Source organism: Populus trichocarpa, chromosome 19 (genome assembly GCF_000002775.5).
Source record: "Populus trichocarpa isolate Nisqually-1 chromosome 19, P.trichocarpa_v4.1, whole genome shotgun sequence".
Taxonomy (NCBI): Eukaryota; Viridiplantae; Streptophyta; class Magnoliopsida; order Malpighiales; family Salicaceae; genus Populus; species Populus trichocarpa.
The window spans coordinates 5,701,840-5,720,686 of NC_037303.2; the positions used below are offsets into that span (position 1 = coordinate 5,701,840).

The 18,847-nt window shown below is 33.3% G+C and overlaps 1 protein-coding gene across 1 annotated transcript; it reads left to right on the plus strand.

The window, feature by feature from the left end:
• The first annotated feature begins 11,203 nt into the window (after positions 1–11,203).
• LOC7491070 (uncharacterized) lies at positions 11,204–15,405 on the plus strand. Its single transcript, XM_024591664.2, has 3 exons — positions 11,204–12,776; positions 14,490–14,564; positions 15,024–15,405. Exon 1 carries the CDS (start codon positions 11,328–11,330, stop codon positions 12,708–12,710), a length of 1,383 nt encoding a protein of 460 aa, XP_024447432.1. The 5' UTR covers positions 11,204–11,327; the 3' UTR covers positions 12,711–12,776; positions 14,490–14,564; positions 15,024–15,405.
• The last annotated feature ends 3,442 nt before the right edge of the window (positions 15,406–18,847 follow it).

An 18,847-nucleotide genomic window follows, 5' to 3' on the forward strand; every position in this document is an offset into this window, starting at 1 on the left:
TTTAGTTTCTTTTTGATGCGGCTACAAACAACACGACTGAGAAATTAAAATCTTGATGTTAAGGGATTTTTGTAAGAGGAAACTGCAAGTTTTTGCTAGAAAGACTGGATTAGCTAAGAAATTAAGTTTATTTTTTCATTGAGGATGGAGAAATTGCAACTTGCATCAAGAAAATGCCGGACAGAAAGCAATTAGCTTCAGTTTTGACCTCTCATATGATTGTTCTTGCTACCATTAATTTGAAACTGAAAACTGTGTTTCGAAGATGGAGATGAAAGCCATGTTTGTCAAGCTCCCAAACGAACAAACACATTTAAAGTCACAGAAAATTGGAAGAAGAATTATATATATATAAAGGGAGATGAATTCATTAAAAAATAGTAAAGGTACAATCACTCATATAAATGTAATTGTGAGAGATAGAAGCACTCGAGCATAAAAATAATGATAAAGGCGTGTGATTAGAGATTCTCTACAAAGAAAGCATCAAACTTGTCATTACCTTTATGACCAAGAGTCTTTTGGAAACGTAAATGTAGTGTAAATTATATTTTTTAAAATTTTTAAATTTTTTTTTAAATAAAATCTTTTTATATTTTTAGATCGTTTTAATGTGTTGATATCAAAAATAATTTTTAAAAAATAAAAAAACTTTATTTTTAATATATTTCTAAGCGAAAAGTATTTTGAACCGTTACCGGGTCACCGCTACTACAATTCCAAACGCACTTTAAAATTTGAGGGTTCTAAAACATTAGAGAAATTTACATTTAGTATTATAACTTCTAAGATTTTAAAATGTACCCTCCAAGTTTAGCTTTATCTCATAGACTATGCATATTTTGCTACATATCCTAAAGCTTTGAGAGATTTACATTTAGTCTTATAATTTCTAAAATCTTAAAATGTACCCTCCAAAGTAAGCTTTACTTCATAGATGATGCTATTTTGCTCTAACATAATTTATGTATTATTTTCGTGGTTTTTTCTTTGTTTTTCTAAATTACAGGGTTTATTTTATGGTTTTTTCATATTGCATATCCCATTTCAAAATCTCTAGCCCTAATCACCATTATATTGTTATTTTATTTTCTTTATCATTCTCATTGTAATCTTATTATTATTATTATTATTATTATTATTATTATTATTATTATTATTATCATTATTATTATCTTTTATAATTCCTCTAATTGATAAAATATTTATTAGCAGTCTATATGATGTAGTTGTGCGTCCCTTAATAAGTCCATAAGCTAAAATTATAATAATTTTTAAATAAGTATATAAGGGAGAAAGTAAGAAATACTAAGGTAAATAGTAATAAACTAGTGATATTGTATGTGCTTGTTGTGAGACCTTTTTCAGAATCTATTTCTTATTTCATTTTTGTTTGGAATTAGGTCCAAAAAGGATTAAATTAGAACCTAACCAAAAGTATGAGAACAAAAATAAATAAAAAAGGGCTCAAATTAAAAAAAAAAACAAAAAAACAAAATTGAGGTACTTCATTGTTCATTTGAACAATGAAACACCTTGAAAAAACCTCAAATGTTTTCGATTTGTTTTTAAAAAGAAGAAAAAGAAACCTTAATACTATGTAAATATCACTTCATAAGTAAACAATTTACTCTAAAATAATTAGAGTAAACTAATCAGGATTTCCTTGATTTTAAAGTATTTTAAGAATTAGTCATTATACTCTAAATTTTAGTTTTACCTCCCTTACTTTGTTATATTTAAAATCAAGCCATTTCATTACTTTTTTCAAAAATTTTGTCCTTATTTTAAACATTAAACTAATAAAATAACTTAATACCCTCAACTTTGATAACCCTTAACCTAACAAATGAGTTTTAAATTTCTTATATAAAATTAATTTTAAAAATAAAATTTAAAATCATAATTTTAATTCTGTGTCCAAAATCTGGTTTTAATTGAAAACAAACTAGTAACCTGGGATACCTTATTTTTCTCTGCCTCACAAAAAAAAAAAAAAAAAACGAAAAAGAAATTTTAAGGCTACTAGTGTTTTTGTGAGACAAAGAAAAGAAGGTATTTAGGTTAGTAGTTTTTTCTCAATAAAAAACAAAAAAAAAACAATTGATAGGAAATTAACTTTATGATATTAAATTTTAAATTTATTTTCAAAATTCAAAAATAATTCTATCAAAAGAAATTAAAAATCATAAATTACATTGAATATTGTAGAAGTTAAGGGAATTTAAGTCATTTTATTAGTTTTATATACAAAATATGGTTAGAATCCTTAAAAAAAACAGTAAAGAAAGTACTTGATTTTAATTACATCAAAGTATATGAAAGTCAAGAATACAAGAAATAGTTTTAAATTCAGGAAAGTTTTCACTTACTAATTTAATGAAAAAACTATTGAGAAAACCTAATATATAGTTTTTGGTTCGACAGTAATGGATGTCTTCGAGCTTTCTTGTGTATCAATTGATATCAAGTCTTCTTTCCGGGTGAAATTATACTATGTCAAAGAAAATTTAGACTCCAAGAACTCTTCCATTAATGGCATGCCCAAAAATCTCACATAGTTATCAGCGTTAACCTTATTGAAAATAACTCGGATTACAGGTTTAGTCTTAACTTTATTAGCAATATCTTGGATCATAGGTGTATTTGATTTTTTTTATTAACATAGGTGTTCGGGTTAATTTGTGTGCATCTCGATTAATTTCACGGGTCCTGAAGTTAACGATCATGTAATCCTCTAATGACCCTGAGAAGATTCGAACTCGTGACCATTAAGGAGCAAATCCAAGACTTGATCATTGACGATATCTCAGATCACAGGTTTACTTATTTTGATTGGGTTAAACACAAATAATTTTTTTTAAATCAGCACTAGTCAAGATCCTGGATTGACCAAGTTCTATGTTGACTAGTGTTACCGATCTGAGTTTTATAACTATGGTTATTACACTATTATTAATTTTAACACCTAGAATAAAATATATTTTATTCTTTTTTCTATAATTAATTAAACAAGATATAAAGAAAATAAATTTATCTAGTATATCACTACCGAATCCAATTCTATTTCATTTTTCATATTCTATAGTGTTTCTTTTATCCTCCCGGGATTTGAACTCTACGATACCTTAAAGAATGTTTTCTCAAATAAGCTGAAGCAGAAGTTATCGGTAAGCCCTCTGAAGGGGCATTTTGTTTTTCTTGAACCACTTTAATTTTGAGTCAGAGGACGCTCATCCAACTATATTTGGGATTATTAATTGTAAGTCCTTGTGTTGATTTGCCCTTCAAGGGTAATATTGAGCCGCCCGCATGCGGTTGATGTTGACTGCAATGCGAAAGCATGGTGTTGAGATTCCATGTTACAAAATCTTGTTATCTGAATTGTTATTATTATTATTATTATTATTATTTTCAGTCGCATATTCATTAGATTATGTTATTCTAGTGTAGTATAGTCTTAAGATATGCCGCATTAAATAATTTTCAAAGCTTATGTTAAGATGTAAAATATGCTTGTTGGAATCATCTACAAAATAAAAATGGAAGTCTCTGTCATTTTCAATCTGAGTATGCTGCTGCTGACAAGTTGCCATACAATTAGAATTTTCCACTGGAATATAAGAAAGCCAGAAACCGTTCCCATTAATTATAAAATATTCCTTCTCTGCTTCGCGTGAAATGTTATTTCGTAGATTCATTATCACCCCACTAGCAGATTATGCAAACATACCATTATGAATAAAATATCAATAATAAACCATCTAGGTGGTGCCTAGTGGTAAAAGCTTGGGACCCAGTGGTAAAAGCTTGGGACCAAGAAGTTCGCTCCCTCTGTAGTCTCAGGTTTGAGCCCCGTGGTTGCTCATATGATAGCCACTGGAGGCTTACATGGTAGTTAACTTCAGGGCCCGTGGGATTAGTCGAGGTGCGCGCAAGCTGGTCCGGACACCCACGTTAAACTAAAAAAAAATATCAATAATAAAATAGTTTATTTTAGATAAGATGTTTTATGAAAATAGTATCTTTCTTTTAGCATAACCATTCTTTTAAATGATGTCTATGTTGAATGTTGATGTCTAGATTGAGACAGGCTCCATCTCCAGGTAAATGTTGTCACTTGTAGAATCTTGTGTAGGATCACCAAAAGAGCGTGTAAATGCGAAGGACACTTCATCTCCGAATAACAGAGGATGATGTTGGTCAATTTCTGTGCCGTTCTGAGACTTTGTTGGTCCTTCTAGTTCAATTGAAACTTCTTTCATTGGAGCTCTTTGCAAGCCTTCCGTCAAGCAGCATTCCTTTATAAACTGTGCCATAGCCTCCTCGACCAAGAATCCTACTTTGATTGAAGTTATCTGTTGCACTTAGCAGCTCGTCTGCGCAAAATAATTTAGTATTTTGCCTCTGCCAGAAGATGTAAATTGTTGTTTCAACAATAAGCCACCATTTTGTTTTAAAAAAATTTCCTTGCGTTATTTTGTATTTTCTTTTCTTCAAGAATAAATAGAAGTAGTATCCAAAAAAACCAAACACAAGAGCCCCACACCAATTCCAACACCCGAATCAGATGAGAAATTTGCATTAGATTTGTGAAATTAAACATAACTAGCTAACAAATTAATAATGAAGAGTTCTTTAATCAACTGCTGCTTGAGTACATGCACATTAACGTTGAAAACATAGTTTTATAACTAATTAAAAGCAAACCAAGGCTCTGTTTATCAAGAAGGATGGATAGTAGGATGCATGACTTACCAAGCATGATGATCAACTTTGAGAAAAAAACTCCTTGGACTCATGGGGCAGCTCTCATCTCGTAGTGGTTAACAGTTGAACTTTGAGAAATATTGTTTGCTTCCATTATGCTTTGTGTCATGGGGTTAAATTTTTCACACCGAAATTCAACCCAATAAGGCAGTCTAGTCCTAACTAGACTAAGCCTTGCCTCACCTTTTCGCTCGTGTCTCCTATAACTATGTGTTTCGCTCACCCAAAGAGGTTCTCAGTTCTCACAATTGCCTCGTTGTAAACAAAGAACAACACAAGCAAGCACACCGAGAATACAAGAATACTTCTCAACCTTTATTTATCTCGTTAACAAAGGATTACACAATAAGAGTGTGTGTGCTATGCACATAAATCACATGCTACACAGCAAAGGCTTTGCAGCCTATTTATAGACAAGTATGTGAGCTGCAAGGCTCACCCATGATCTCCTATTTTTCAGGACATTGTGGGCACTTTCTCCCCCATGTTCTCCATGATCTCAGCAGCTTAGAGAGCACCCCAGTTATGCTCCCATGTTCTGCCCCCATGAGGCTGCCACTTCACCCACGTTCTGCCCCCATGATGCAGCCACTTCACCCATGTTTTGCTTGTCAACATGGCAGTCCCAACTGCCTGTTCTGTTGCGTCAGCTGCTGACTTAGAAGGTCCATTATCTAAGCCCCCACGTCCATGCCAAGTCGCAAGCTCAAAGACTCGCATAGACCATCGCACGCTGCCTGCCGAATTCCTTTCTGCCTACGCAAGGCTGCCGCTGTCCGTCGCTGCCGAATTCTAGGCAGTGTGCTTTTGTTGGCGCGTCCCCGCGCCTAGAGCTCTAACACTTTGTGGGCATATAACTCTCCCATTTTACCAAGGGTATCTCCCTCTGCTGGCATATAACTCATCAGGGAAATCACACCATTAGCAATCTGGTTTTCGCTTGGACATGCACTTCTTATCGGAACCAGCAGCTCTGCTCCCACTGGAATGTCTTCACCATCGTAATAATTTTGGCTAATCATGGTCGGGCAAGTGCTAAGACCTTGGTAAATCTCTTTTGCAAGAAGATAACATGTATCGTTTCTTTTGACAGTGTTATGATCATTTTATTTGGGGGAATTGTAGTGTCTGAAGAAATGTTGTTAATCACACCTATATCGGAAGCTTCAGATCTCGAAGGAGAGGCAATGTTTACTGGGGTATACGAGATTGAATGGTAACAAAGGATTGGCATGTTTGAGGGCCGTTACAGAGATATCCTTTTGACATTGAAGGGTTTGCGCTGCAGTTTAGCTGCGGCTCATCAATCTAACTAATATCAAGAAAGATCTACGCTCCTTTTTATTTCGGATTTGCCCACGTCCTCAATGATTTTCGAACTTCAAACCAGAAGACTAAAAACTTTGACCATGGTCTGCTGGTGCTAGAATATAACTATTGGTAGAATTGTTAGTGATGGAGGTGATTGCTTTCATGATCTATCATCAATATAATTGGTCCTGGAAAGAATGAATTCAAAGATGGAAACCCGCACGCAATGAACTCGCAATCGCTGCCCGCTTTGGCGGTCAAATGAAGAAAAGGAAAATAAACTTGGGTCGATAATGTGCCACCCCATCTCCTTTATCTTCATTTTTTTTTGTGCGTGACGTGTGTGTACTTACTTTTTAACATTTATGTTATAAGCATAGTTTTGAAACCCGACCCGGTGATCGATCCGGTCGGGTGATCGGGTCATGGGTCAGATAGGTTGACCCGGATCAAAAAAAAAAAAAGACTCCGCCTTTTTTCTTCTCATCTTTCTGATATGTCCCCCAAACAACAGGGTTCTTATCCTCTTTTGAGTTCGATGCTTGATTTTTGCCTTGCTTCGGGGCGAGGGCCCGAGAACGCTGGAGACGTAGCAGACATGTCCCAAGCAGAACGACCATGCCCGGAAACCACAGGTGGCGTGGAAGACTGGTACCCAAACAGAATTAGTCGAAAGTGAAAATAGAGAGTCCCAGAAAGAGAAAGTCAAGGGTGAGGAAGGAAAAAGGGGACCCTAGTCTGGGATGACAGAACAGAAAGAGAAGAGAGGTGGAGAAACTTTTTGATCTGATTTGAAAAAAGATTTAAACTTGAATGGATCCAAGAATTCCTCCACTCTGTAAGCTTTTTCTTATCTCTTTTTTCCTTTTGATTGATTGTTTCCAATCACTGTATATTATATTATCAAATCACTTCTTGTTGTTGCTTAATAATGGCTTCACCTTGGTAATCCAAAGCAGCAACAACAAGGAGGTGGGGGAATAATAGCGGGAGGAGGAGGTTTTGATTTGAATAAATTGTTCAAGCCCTCTTCTTCAAATCATATGAATATGAAGCAGCCCCATATCCAACAAGAACAGCAGCGGTAGCAAGGTCATTCTCTATCTACCAATAGTAACAACGACGTTGTTTCACTTTTTTATATATATATATATATAAAAGGTCGGGTCTCAACTGGGTTTACCCGGGTCGACCCGCCGGGTCGACCGAGTTTCGTCGGGCCAACACCCAGACGGGTTTTTACTTAGACCCGGACCGGTCCCAGGCCCGGGTCGGCCGGGTCCCGGGTCGACCCGTCGGGCCGGTCCGGGTTTCAAAACTATGGTTATAAGTGGCCATGTGTAAAAAGCTAACTACTCATATTTAAATGAAAGAGAGGAGATACTAATTTCAAATACATTTAAATTATAAAATTCCATGGTAAGAACTGGGCTTACGAGGATTTCAAGTTTCTAGATATTAGAAGTATGGAATTCAAGTTTTTTGTTGAATAATTGTTGAAAATATGATTTTGAAGTTAGATAAGAATTTAGGAGTCTTATGAGCAAGTAGGTTAGTTTTTTTTTTTGAGAAAAAAACTAAAATATAGGTTTTGAGGGTGACCAATAATATTTGCCAGACAAGATTACTAGATTCCAACAATTTTATGAAGGAAACCGTGTACAGCATATCAATATTATGTGCTGTGCCTGTTTGAGAGTCGGTTTTCAATTGTATTTGAATATATTTTAAAAATATATTTATCTTGAAAAAATATTAAATTAATATTTTTTAGTGTTTTTTAATGAATTTGATATGTTGATATCAAAAATAATAAAATAAAAAAATTATTTTGAAGTATTTTCAAGCGAAAAACACTTTTAAAAAGCACTATACACCATAATAAAAAGTACTCTAAAAAAAAGTATTGTGGTAGGTTTTGTAGTTGTGGTTTGAAAAAAGTTGTTTTATAAAAAGTACTTTTGGTTGAGGTTGATTTGATATTTATATATGTTTGGTTAAAACTGTGGTTAAAACTGAGGTTGAACAAAAAGTAGCTTAATGTGTTTGGTTAAGAATGCTTTTCAAATTAAGGTTATAAAATAACTAAAAAAGGTATATATTAATATTGATGATTTTTAATTTAAATATTGTAGATTTAATTATTGTTGTTACATCTTGAAATAAATAATATTTTATATAAAATATTTTTTATTATTCCATTTAACTATCTACAATTCTATCACATACGAAATTCATCCGACAATGACTACAGTTTCATGATTTTTTGAGCTTGTAACAAAATCAGGTAAAATATCATTAGGAACAAAATTGAAATTACGATCAAATTCTGCAAATGTTATGCCATGCGATCTCCTTCTAATTTATGTAGTGTCATTAAAAAATGTTAAACACTATTTTTTGAATAAAACATAATTAAAAATAAAAAAATTGGATTTATTTTTTCTGAGTCGGATTCGGTCCAATACATTTAGGTTCGAACCGGACCCGGTCCGATCATGAATAGTGGAGACTATTCACGGGAATTGCAGAGTGAATTTCACTTTGCACATTTTACATTCAGTTTTGTAAAATGAACAGTGCAGAGTGAAATTCACTCTGCACTTCAGTTGAGAAACAACTTGGAATAGCTTTTACTTCACTTGCGTTTTCAACAAAAAATTAACTGGGACCCACAAACAATAAACAGCTGTTTATATGTTATCAAACATGTATTTTCCGTGGTTTGCTTCAAACGCAGAAGCAACCACGGAAACAAACACATTCTAACAAAAACACACTTTAAAGTGTCATCAACCTCTTTTTTTAAAAAAACTTCCTCTAAGGTCAGGCCTAGATTACAACTCATGCACTTATGGTTCTAACATGTCTAATTTTTCTTTTCGGTGCTTATACGGGTATCCCCACACTTGCTAGAGCATGGGACTAATCCCATTCGGGTTTTATGACTCACCCTTCCAACATATACGTTTTCTAGGGATCGAACTTGTGTTCTCATCCTTACCGGGGTCCAGTGACATTAGTAAAAGTGAGTAAGAAAACTGATAAACCGATTAAATCAAGAAAATAAAAAAAATAACTGAAAAAATTGAATCGAGAAAAAAAATCTAATAAATAAATTAGAAAATCTTAAAAAAATCCGGTTTAGTTCGGTTTTGGTTCTAAAAGTTCAAAACTGACAAAATCAGACCGAACCGAACCGGTTCAACCTAAAACTAAATCTAGTATAAAATAAAAACAAGTATAAGAGAAAACTTTTCTCGAACCTTACCTCATTACCAATTAATAGTCACCCCCTCTCCTTCTACTCTCTCGATATCGCCCTAAACTTTTTCTTCTTCTTTTATTTTCAAGAATGTCGTAAGTTCATAACCTTTGGCATAGACTTATAAATCTTCTTCTATATTTCAGATGTATATGATGTATGGACTTATTACTGCCACCATAGCAACTGTCATCACAATATATGCTAACATTCAAAGGTGCCATCTAAAATGGTATTAGATCTTTAAAAAAATTTACTAGTCGTATTGAACACATGCTAACATTTTATTTACTTTTGTCTTCGTAGAAGAATAGGGACTATTTGCTCCAACTTTTTTTTTTCACCCTTATTCTTATTTATGTGCTCATTGTTGTTAAAATATAACGGGTATATTAAATAGTTAAAGAGAACTTTATCTCACATTAAAAGGTAAGATGTTTTGTTGTCCCTTATCATATGAGAGACACCAAATCAATATATTTGAATGTTAGAGGGAAGATTTGGAGAGAAAGTCAAAATTAATATATATAATGGCACTTGACATTTAGGAATTTGATATTATGTAACATAAATGATTTTTATTATTATTTTCAGAATTAATTAATTTAATAATTATGCATAACATCTCCTACTGATTTGCTCAAATAATTTGAATGACGAGTTTCATTTTCAACTCTACAGACATATTAGTTTGAAGAGGTGTGTCTTTAAATTTTACATACACATTAGCTTGTAGAGGTGTGCCTCTAAACTTTACAAACATATTGTTCTGAAATGGTTTTATTTTCTTTTCATAAATAATCAATTTGATGTTGATAGAAATTAATTAGAAAACATCTTCTTCTCTCCCTATTTTTTCTCTACAAACTCTCTGTTTATATTTTTCAGAAACAAAATAGAACTTCTTAATAAACTTATAAAAGTTGTTATCTATAGGTTTAAGGTTTTGTTGTATCCTAAAGGTATATTACTTTAACCCTGCATCAAATATAGTGGGGGCAATTAATACCTTAAAAATAATGATCTTCACGCCTCAAAGTCTGTTTGTTATACACACTTAGAAAAAAAAAATATGACCTGATTTAACCCGGATTAACCTGTCAATCCATAACTTTTGTCATGAGACTAAAATAACACTATAGAGATCAAATCAAGATTAATTAGAAAACTTAATTCTCAATCTCTCCTATAGGATTGATTGTTGAACGATGAGATTTGTAAAAATTTTAATTAAAAAAAATGATACAAAAAATAAGCAAAGTCAACCCTAATTAACTCTTTAAACACTATTCTCGAGTCATAAAGATGAAATAACATAATAAAAAGCAAACCAAAACAAATCATGAAGTCTAATTCTTAATCAAACACAATATTAAATAAAGAAATTAAAAAACAAATTCAAATAGAAAAAAATAAATGAGGCAACTAGGTTAACTTGTCAAATCTGCGATTCAGGTCATGAGATAATAACAATCCAATAAAAAACAAAGTTAATAAAAAAAAATTAGTTAATTAGATTAACCTGCTAAATTTATAATCCATGTCATAACAATCTTAAGATTCAATAAAAAAATCTAATATTAAAAAATAAAATAAAAAAAGTATTAATTAAAAAATAAAAAAAACAAAACATTAATTCATTAAATAAATAATTTAATAGCGCTTGTGAGAGCAGGGATATAGCAAACCCCCTCCTCTTTTGGATTTTTAGATTATAGTTAATTGGAGATGACCTAACAACGCAAAATGGCTATATCCCTGCTCTATAATAATCGAATAAAATTAAATTTTGAAAATAAATAAACATTAGCTACCCGTCCCACACGCTGACGTGTAAAAGATATCCCCATTGCCAAAACCCTAGATTCCCAATTCAGAGACCCACAAACAGCAACCCCCCTCTCTCTTTCCCCTCTCAGCAGCAGCAGTTTATGCAGCAGAAAGAAAACTAACAAAAATCAACATTATAATTCTCAAAAAAATGCAAGCAATCCAACTCAATCAAAAATCAAAACCAACACCAAAACGTTTCATAAAATCCCAAATCCCAGACTCAATCCTGAACGACCCATCCCTTAACGCCTCCATCTCTCTCTTGCCTTCCAACTACAACTTCGAAATCCACAAATGTATCTGGCGCGTGCGTTCCACCAACGCTAAACGCATAGCCCTCCAGCTCCCTGAAGGCCTCCTCATGTATTCTCTAATCCTCTCTGACATCTTCACTGCCTTCGCTGACGTCACCCACTGCTTCGTCCTCGGCGACGTCACCTACGGCGCCTGCTGTGTAGACGATTTGTCGGCTTTGGCTCTCGATGCCGATTTATTGATCCACTACGGTCATAGCTGTTTGATACCTATTGATGCCACCAAAATCCCATGTCTCTATGTCTTTGTAGAAATCAAAATCGATGTCAGCCGTCTGATCAACACGATCAGCCTCAATTTTGGGACCCACAAGAGAAATATTGTGCTCGCGGGCACGATTCAGTTTGCTTCGGCGATCAGGGAAGCGAAACCTGAATTGGAAAATAATGGGTTTGTTGTTTTGATCCCGCAATCGAAACCCTTATCGGCTGGAGAGGTTTTGGGTTGTACCGCACCCAAAATGTCAAAAAATGTTGTTGGGAATTTGGGCTTTAGTGAGGAGGAGATGGTTTTGGTGTTTGTAGCAGATGGAAGGTTTCATTTAGAGGCATTTATGATTGCGAATCCGGGGATTAAGGCATTTAGGTATGACCCTTATTTAGGGAAGTTGTTTTTGGAGGAGTATGATCATAAGGGAATGAAGGAGGTAAGGAAAAAGGCGATAGAGAGGGCAAAGGGAGCGAGGAGTTGGGGGGTTGTTTTGGGAACTTTGGGAAGGCAAGGGAACCCGAGGATACTGGAAAGGTTGGAAAAGAAGATGGGGGAGAAAGGGTTTGATTATATGGTTGTTTTGATGTCAGAAATTAGTCCGGGTAGGATTGCATTGTTTGAGGATTCGGTTGATGCCTGGATTCAAATCGCTTGTCCTAGGCTTTCTATTGATTGGGGGGATGCTTTTAAGAAGCCATTGTTGACGCCTTTCGAGGCAGAGATTGCGCTTGGGGATTTGGCTGGTTGGTGGGAGAAGAGTTTGGTGGTGAATTCAGGGTGCGGTGGTGGTGGGAGTGGTTTGGGATGTGGTCAGAAGAGTGATGGATCATGCTGTGAATGTAGCAATGGGGATGCAAAGGGTGTGGAGAAAGATTTTGGGGGGGAGTATCCCATGGATTACTATGCTCAGGATGGGGGGGAATGGAATTCTTCTTATGTGAAGAAACCAACTCGCCCAGTGCGGAGAAATGTTGTCTCTTCTATCAGAAATGATCCTGCTTCTTAACATCACTGGACACATAAGACTGTAAACTAGTGCACCTAGGAATGGTGCTGAGGTTTCTTACTACGAGTAAGCTCTCAAACTCCTCCCATGTGTTTAATCTTCTATAGCTAATATTTTAGCATATGAAAGTTGCTTTCATTTTCTATGAAATGATTCATTTGTAGTTTAGGAACTAATATGAACTATGAAGGAATGATTGACTTTGATTTCAGTAAATGCTGAATGTGTTTAGATACGTGAAAATAACATATTGTTTACATTACGACAACTATTATACAGTGAGGTTCTGTATTATGATGAGAATAAACTACCCTTAATATCTTGTTAGTTTTAGGCCCTGTTTGTTTCATGGAATGTATGTTGTTTTCTGGAGATCATTTCCAAACTTTTTCATGTTTGTTTACCATTAGGATTAGGAAAGTTGGTTAATGGAAAACACTTTCTAGTCAAAGTAAAATTTGGCTTGGTTTCCAAGAAAGTATTTTCTTTTATTTTGGGCAGAATACACTTTCTAGAAATTGCACATAAAATAAAGTGAAATGACTAAATTACCATTACAATTTGTCTTTCTCTTAACCTTTTCTTAATTGAGATTTTTTTTATTTATCAGATTTAATACCTATTTTTTTGTTGCTAGTTATTTTATTTTAAATAATTTATGAAATTAGAATATATATTTTTTTTCAATTTCATCATCTTTTAACTTTTTTTATTTATTAAATTTGATCCCTATTCTTTGATTGCTATTTTTTAATTTGAAATAATTTATGAAATTGCTTTTTTTTTCAATTTCATTCTTTTTCAACTTTTTTATTTGTCAGATCTGGTTTCTATTTGTTTAACAAACTTGAAAAAAAAATTAAAAAATTAAAAAGTTATTTTTCAATTCATTTTTCATGACACTGCTTAACATTAGAAAATAATCACTTTTCAGAAATCCACATTCTAGAAGAAAACTACTTTCCGACAAACAAATATGCCTGAGTGTAAACTGAGAGAGAGAGAGAGATGTTGCTGTAGAATTCATTTTTCATGACACTGCTTAACATTAGAAAATATTCACTTTTCAGAAATCCAATAGGCCAGAGAGAGAGAGAGAGAGAGATGTTGCTGTAGATCACTGTTCTTTTGAGAGATTTTGTTGAGGTTGGACGGAAAGAATATTTTGAGAAAAAGAAAATTACTGGGTCATGTTTCTTTATATTAGTTAATGACTTAAAACTTGTAGTCATTGTTAATTTTGGTGCTCTGATTGAACAATCCTGGGATGTTCTGCATAGGCTGTCATGGGAAACAGACTTTGACTTTTTTGATGAAGTAAGATTTTCCAGTAATTGGAACACAATGTGTATACACGCCTTGTTTACTTGCTGGGTAAAAAATGTTGATTTTGATGTATGGTGTTAATGGAATACGTGGTGGAAGTTGCAACTCCTGGATAAGATTAGAATGTTTATATGCTAAAGCAACTACAAGGGAATAGGACTCTTGTGTGGACGTGAAGTGGTACCATGTTTCACTACAATGCACATGAATGCTAGGTTATAATTTTTAATAAAATTGTACTACTGAACATTCTACCATGACAAATTTGATGAGCAAATGCGAGCTATTGATTCTTAAGCTACTGAATATTGTGCCTGAGTTAGTTGCATGGGTTAACACAAATTTCAACGCATATAAAGCACTTAAGCATAAAATACTAAGTGCATATTGGTATCATAATTAGCATCTTGTTATACAGTGTTTTTAAGTTCTTGTAAACTTTGCAATATGCAGATTGACACTCGGCTGCACCCAGGTCCCTCTCAAGTCCAAATCTAAATAGAAGCCCCTCAAGTGGGATCTACAACGGTAGCCACTCTTCTCTATCAAATGACATATCAATGTCAATCAAAATCATGCATTTGAGTAGGTCACACCATTAGAAAAATCTGTATTCCACCTCTTATGGCTGGCTTTTGTTGGGTGGATGCATGGCACAGTATATCTTTACCTTTTCCATTCTAGTAAAATTTTAGTTGGGTTGAACAAATGAGCTTTTACTAAATCCAGATATTACACTTTCAGATGTTGTTGCACTGAGTATCTCACAATTTCATGACAAACTTTACAGCTTGTATCGTTAAATTCAAATAAATGATGCACAAATCTTGATTCTTCACTCCACGATGTCTCAACACCAGAGGCAGAAAGGATTTTCTTGTCGGTCAGATGATCAGAGAGATGTTATCATGACAATTTAGAAACAAAAACAATTGTAGTGCCAGTCTGGCATTATAAATCTAATTTTTTTCCTTCTTTCTTGAATAGTGTGGATCTCTATGGTAGGACTTCGAACTAGCTGGTATAAACAAGTTGCGTGGAAGAGCATTCGATGCCAATCATCAAGAACTGATGCAGAGCACTAGTACTTCTTCTCTGCTGTTCATATAAAAGGAAGTTTAGATAAAGCATTTGAGAGCTCAACAAGAGTAATACTTGTTGCTTCATTGGAATGCTCTATCGACCATACTAGATCGTGGATGATCGAACCTCCTCCACTTTTTTTTTTCTTATAAAATCTCTTCTTCAAGGTGTACATCAGAATTTCTGAAAGCGGATATTACCCTTTTGGATATTATTGAATCACGGCTTTATGACAAGCTTCGTATTTGGTGGATGCGACTGAGAGAATATAGTCAATTTCAACTAACTTGTTGGTAAGTTAAGCATATGTTCATGCTTTGGTTTCGAGAAAGAATTGAGTGATTTTATTTCTCAGATATACTTGCACCAAAATCTTATGGGTTATTGATCCTCAGGTTGGATTGTCGGGAGAACCATTTAGACGTTGTGACTGTTATGTTGAACCAGCCGGTCCTGAGCCTGACAAGTTGTATAGAAGGGCACTAGTTTTGGTGCCGCATTCCTGTTGCGGTTCAGATATCAATTAAAAATTAGATGCGTTGTTTAATAGAATTAATTGATAATCATGCGTTAATAAAAGAGATATGGATATAAAGAACTATGATCTCGTGTTAATTATTTTTTTAATTTAATTATATGTCTATATTTAAAAAAAAATTAAAATTAAATTTCAAAAGAAATAATTTTGCCCTAGTATGTCCAAAGGTGCCTCAGTTATTCTGTTCTTTTTCAAGTCTGTTATTTTTTAAAAAATAATTTTAGACTGATGTTTTTTATTTATGTTAATTTGTCAAACCCTACCCTAAGTAATGAATAATTAGGTTTGATGACTTTGTGTTTTGTAATCAAATTTGTGATTAAAATATATGATGAGAAGATAGATACACGAAGGAAAGCAACTGAAAAGGAATTAAGGAAAAAAAAAAACAAAAAACAAATTATCATGAAGAGCAGTAAAAAGAATATCTTACTAATATTAGAAAAATAAATTATAATTTTATTAAAAACAAAATAAAAATTGAACTATACATTATTAATACCCAAAAATATTTTTAATTAATTTATTTAAACAAATTTCAAGACCTTTGACTTAAGAAAAATATATTTTTAGATGACATTGTTTAACCTTATATATATATTTTTTTTATAAATAGTAAGATCACTTTTTGGATTGATATGGGTAGCAAATCATGACTTGAGTCATAAACATGATTCAGTCTAATAAAGTTTTTAAAATCTATCTCACCTAATTATATAACACATATTTCCAAAATAAAACTAAAAATAAATTATTTTATTTAATTGAAATTCAAATTAAAGAGAAAAATATTTAAAGACTAAGAAAGGCAGACACCCAGGTCTGAGTAGGATAGGCAGGGGTGTTCAAAAAAATCAAACAACCGAGAAAACCAAAGAAAAATTAACCGAGAAAACCGAACCGAGATGAAAAACCGATTAAATCGACTTTCAAAACCATAAAATCTTGCCGGTTCATTTCGGTTTCAGTTTTAAAACTGAAACTAATGAACCGAACCGAACCAACCGAAAAACAAGAGGGCTATAAATACTACAGTTAACCTAACTCTAACAATAACATAACATCTTCATCTCTTCTGCGCAACATCTCCAAAAAACCGTCGCCCTCCACTCTCCATCTCAAAACTCAAAAGCTAAACCATCCACCCACAAATAAGTCCCGAACAAAAACTCACATCTTCATCTCCTTGTCTTTTTTTTTATTTATTTCTGCGCAACATCTCCATCTCTTTTGTGCAAGCCGAACAAAAACCCACATCTCCATCTCCTTGGCTCCTCTCTTTATTTATGTGCAAGCTGTAGGGAAGATCTGGTTTGTCTTCTTGTTAAAGGGGTGGCCTAGTGAAAAGTGTGATTCCAACCAGTGCCCATGGGAGAAGGCTGGCCTCCTCAATCTGGTTTGTCTTTTTCTTTCGTTTTGTAAATTTCTTTACCAACAAATATTCTTATTAATCGGGATGCTAAAACTTTTGGGGCTTTACCATATTTGCAGGATTTGAACAACAAGATTCTAGCTAAACCGAAATATAATTGCATGCAATCATCCTAATAATTCTAAAATAGAGATGACAATTGTGATCGTTTATATAGCAAGCAGATATGAAGAGTTTTCTATTCTTATAGGATAGGATTAGATTTCCTGGTTTTAAGGCAAAAAAACCAAATTTCACCAAACCGAACCGAACTGAATCATGAACTGCCCTAGGGATAAGATGTTTGGCCCATAAATTGAAAAGGCCAAGCCTCCATGCCTGGACGTTTTGTTTTGATTTTTTCTTAACTTAAAAGGCAGATGAAATGATGTCTTTATACAAAAATAATAATCAAACAACACGTTATCATAGAAGAGTTGGTTGGAAAATTAAGTTGGGTTTTTTGGACCTAAAAAACCAACCTCACCTAAAAACATCTAATAATCACTTTCGTAAGCTTAAAAGATCAATCTTTCAACTCGAAAAACCTTTAAATTGGTCCAAATCCACAAAAGTAAGTCGGAAAAAATTTCTTTGTCAACTCCAATCTACTTTTTTCAGGAAGATAAAAGGCAAAAAACACTTTAATGAAACTTCTCTCGTCAAATGGAACATGTTTATACCAAGAACAACTTGTATTGTCTCTGGAACTGGGCAAACCATCAACCTTCTCTCTCTTTGCTATTTTCCAGTGACTTGCTCTTCTCCCCCAAACTCAGGGGTTGAAACGTGAATAAAATAAATTTTTTGATGAAAATGTAAAATCCTCATAAAAGAGGGACCAAACATGAAACAAATTTAGGGACTAAAATTTTATTTTTCATGAGGTGCGCCCTAAATTTAAAAATGCGTGCCTCATGAACAACAAAAGAAAAAAATAGGCTGTATTTTTTCTCTATGATCAAATATGGTCCCCGAAGCTTCAATTGTTTTAATCAATAAAACCAAATTTGATCTTACCAAATCAAAAATAAAATCAAGGAAGTAATATTTTTTGACACATCAAGAATTCTATAGGAAGCTAATTAAAATAGATCATGAATCCTAAAATCCATCTAACACAAGTTGTAAGGATAAAATTGAAAAACTTATTGACAAATAAAAAATGCTAAAAGGAAAAAAAATAATGAAGAGCATTGTTTGAGTCAACAATGCTTTACGAGGAGCTCCATAATTCTTTTCTAGTGCAATTAGTTCTTTTTCTTAATTTTAACTATAGCTATTGATGGATCTCACTAAACAAAAGAGTTTGCAGGACCTTCTTTAATTTTCATGGATGAAAATTATGGTGTATTTGTCATTTTTCTCAAATGTTTTCCTTAGTATAAAGTGAGAGATTGCCTTTAGATTTACCAAAAATTAGTATCATGTTATCTAACCAAATATTCAGATATTCTATCTAAACTTACTTAGTCTTTTTATTATTTGTAACAATTCTTTCCTTGAGTGGTTGACATATCTATTTGAAGTTTTTTGCACTTTAAAATAAATAAAGGAGGTAGAGTCTTTGGAACAACAATTAGTATTCTTATTGCATTGGTTAAAATTTATTTGTTCCTTTTCATTCCTATCACAACGAAATGGACTTTGCCTAGACTAAGAGTGAACAAACTATTAAGTCTTGGATGAGAATTTCTTTTACTTATTTCTCTCACTAATCTATTATTAACAAACCAATTCTTCACACTATAAAGTATAAAATGTCATTTCTTAATATTT

What these genes read in the sequence shown, in the direction of transcription:
- LOC7491070 (XM_024591664.2), top strand. Translation starts at nt 11,328, where the DNA reads ATGCAAGCAATCCAACTCAATCAAAAATCAAAACCAACACCAAAACGT.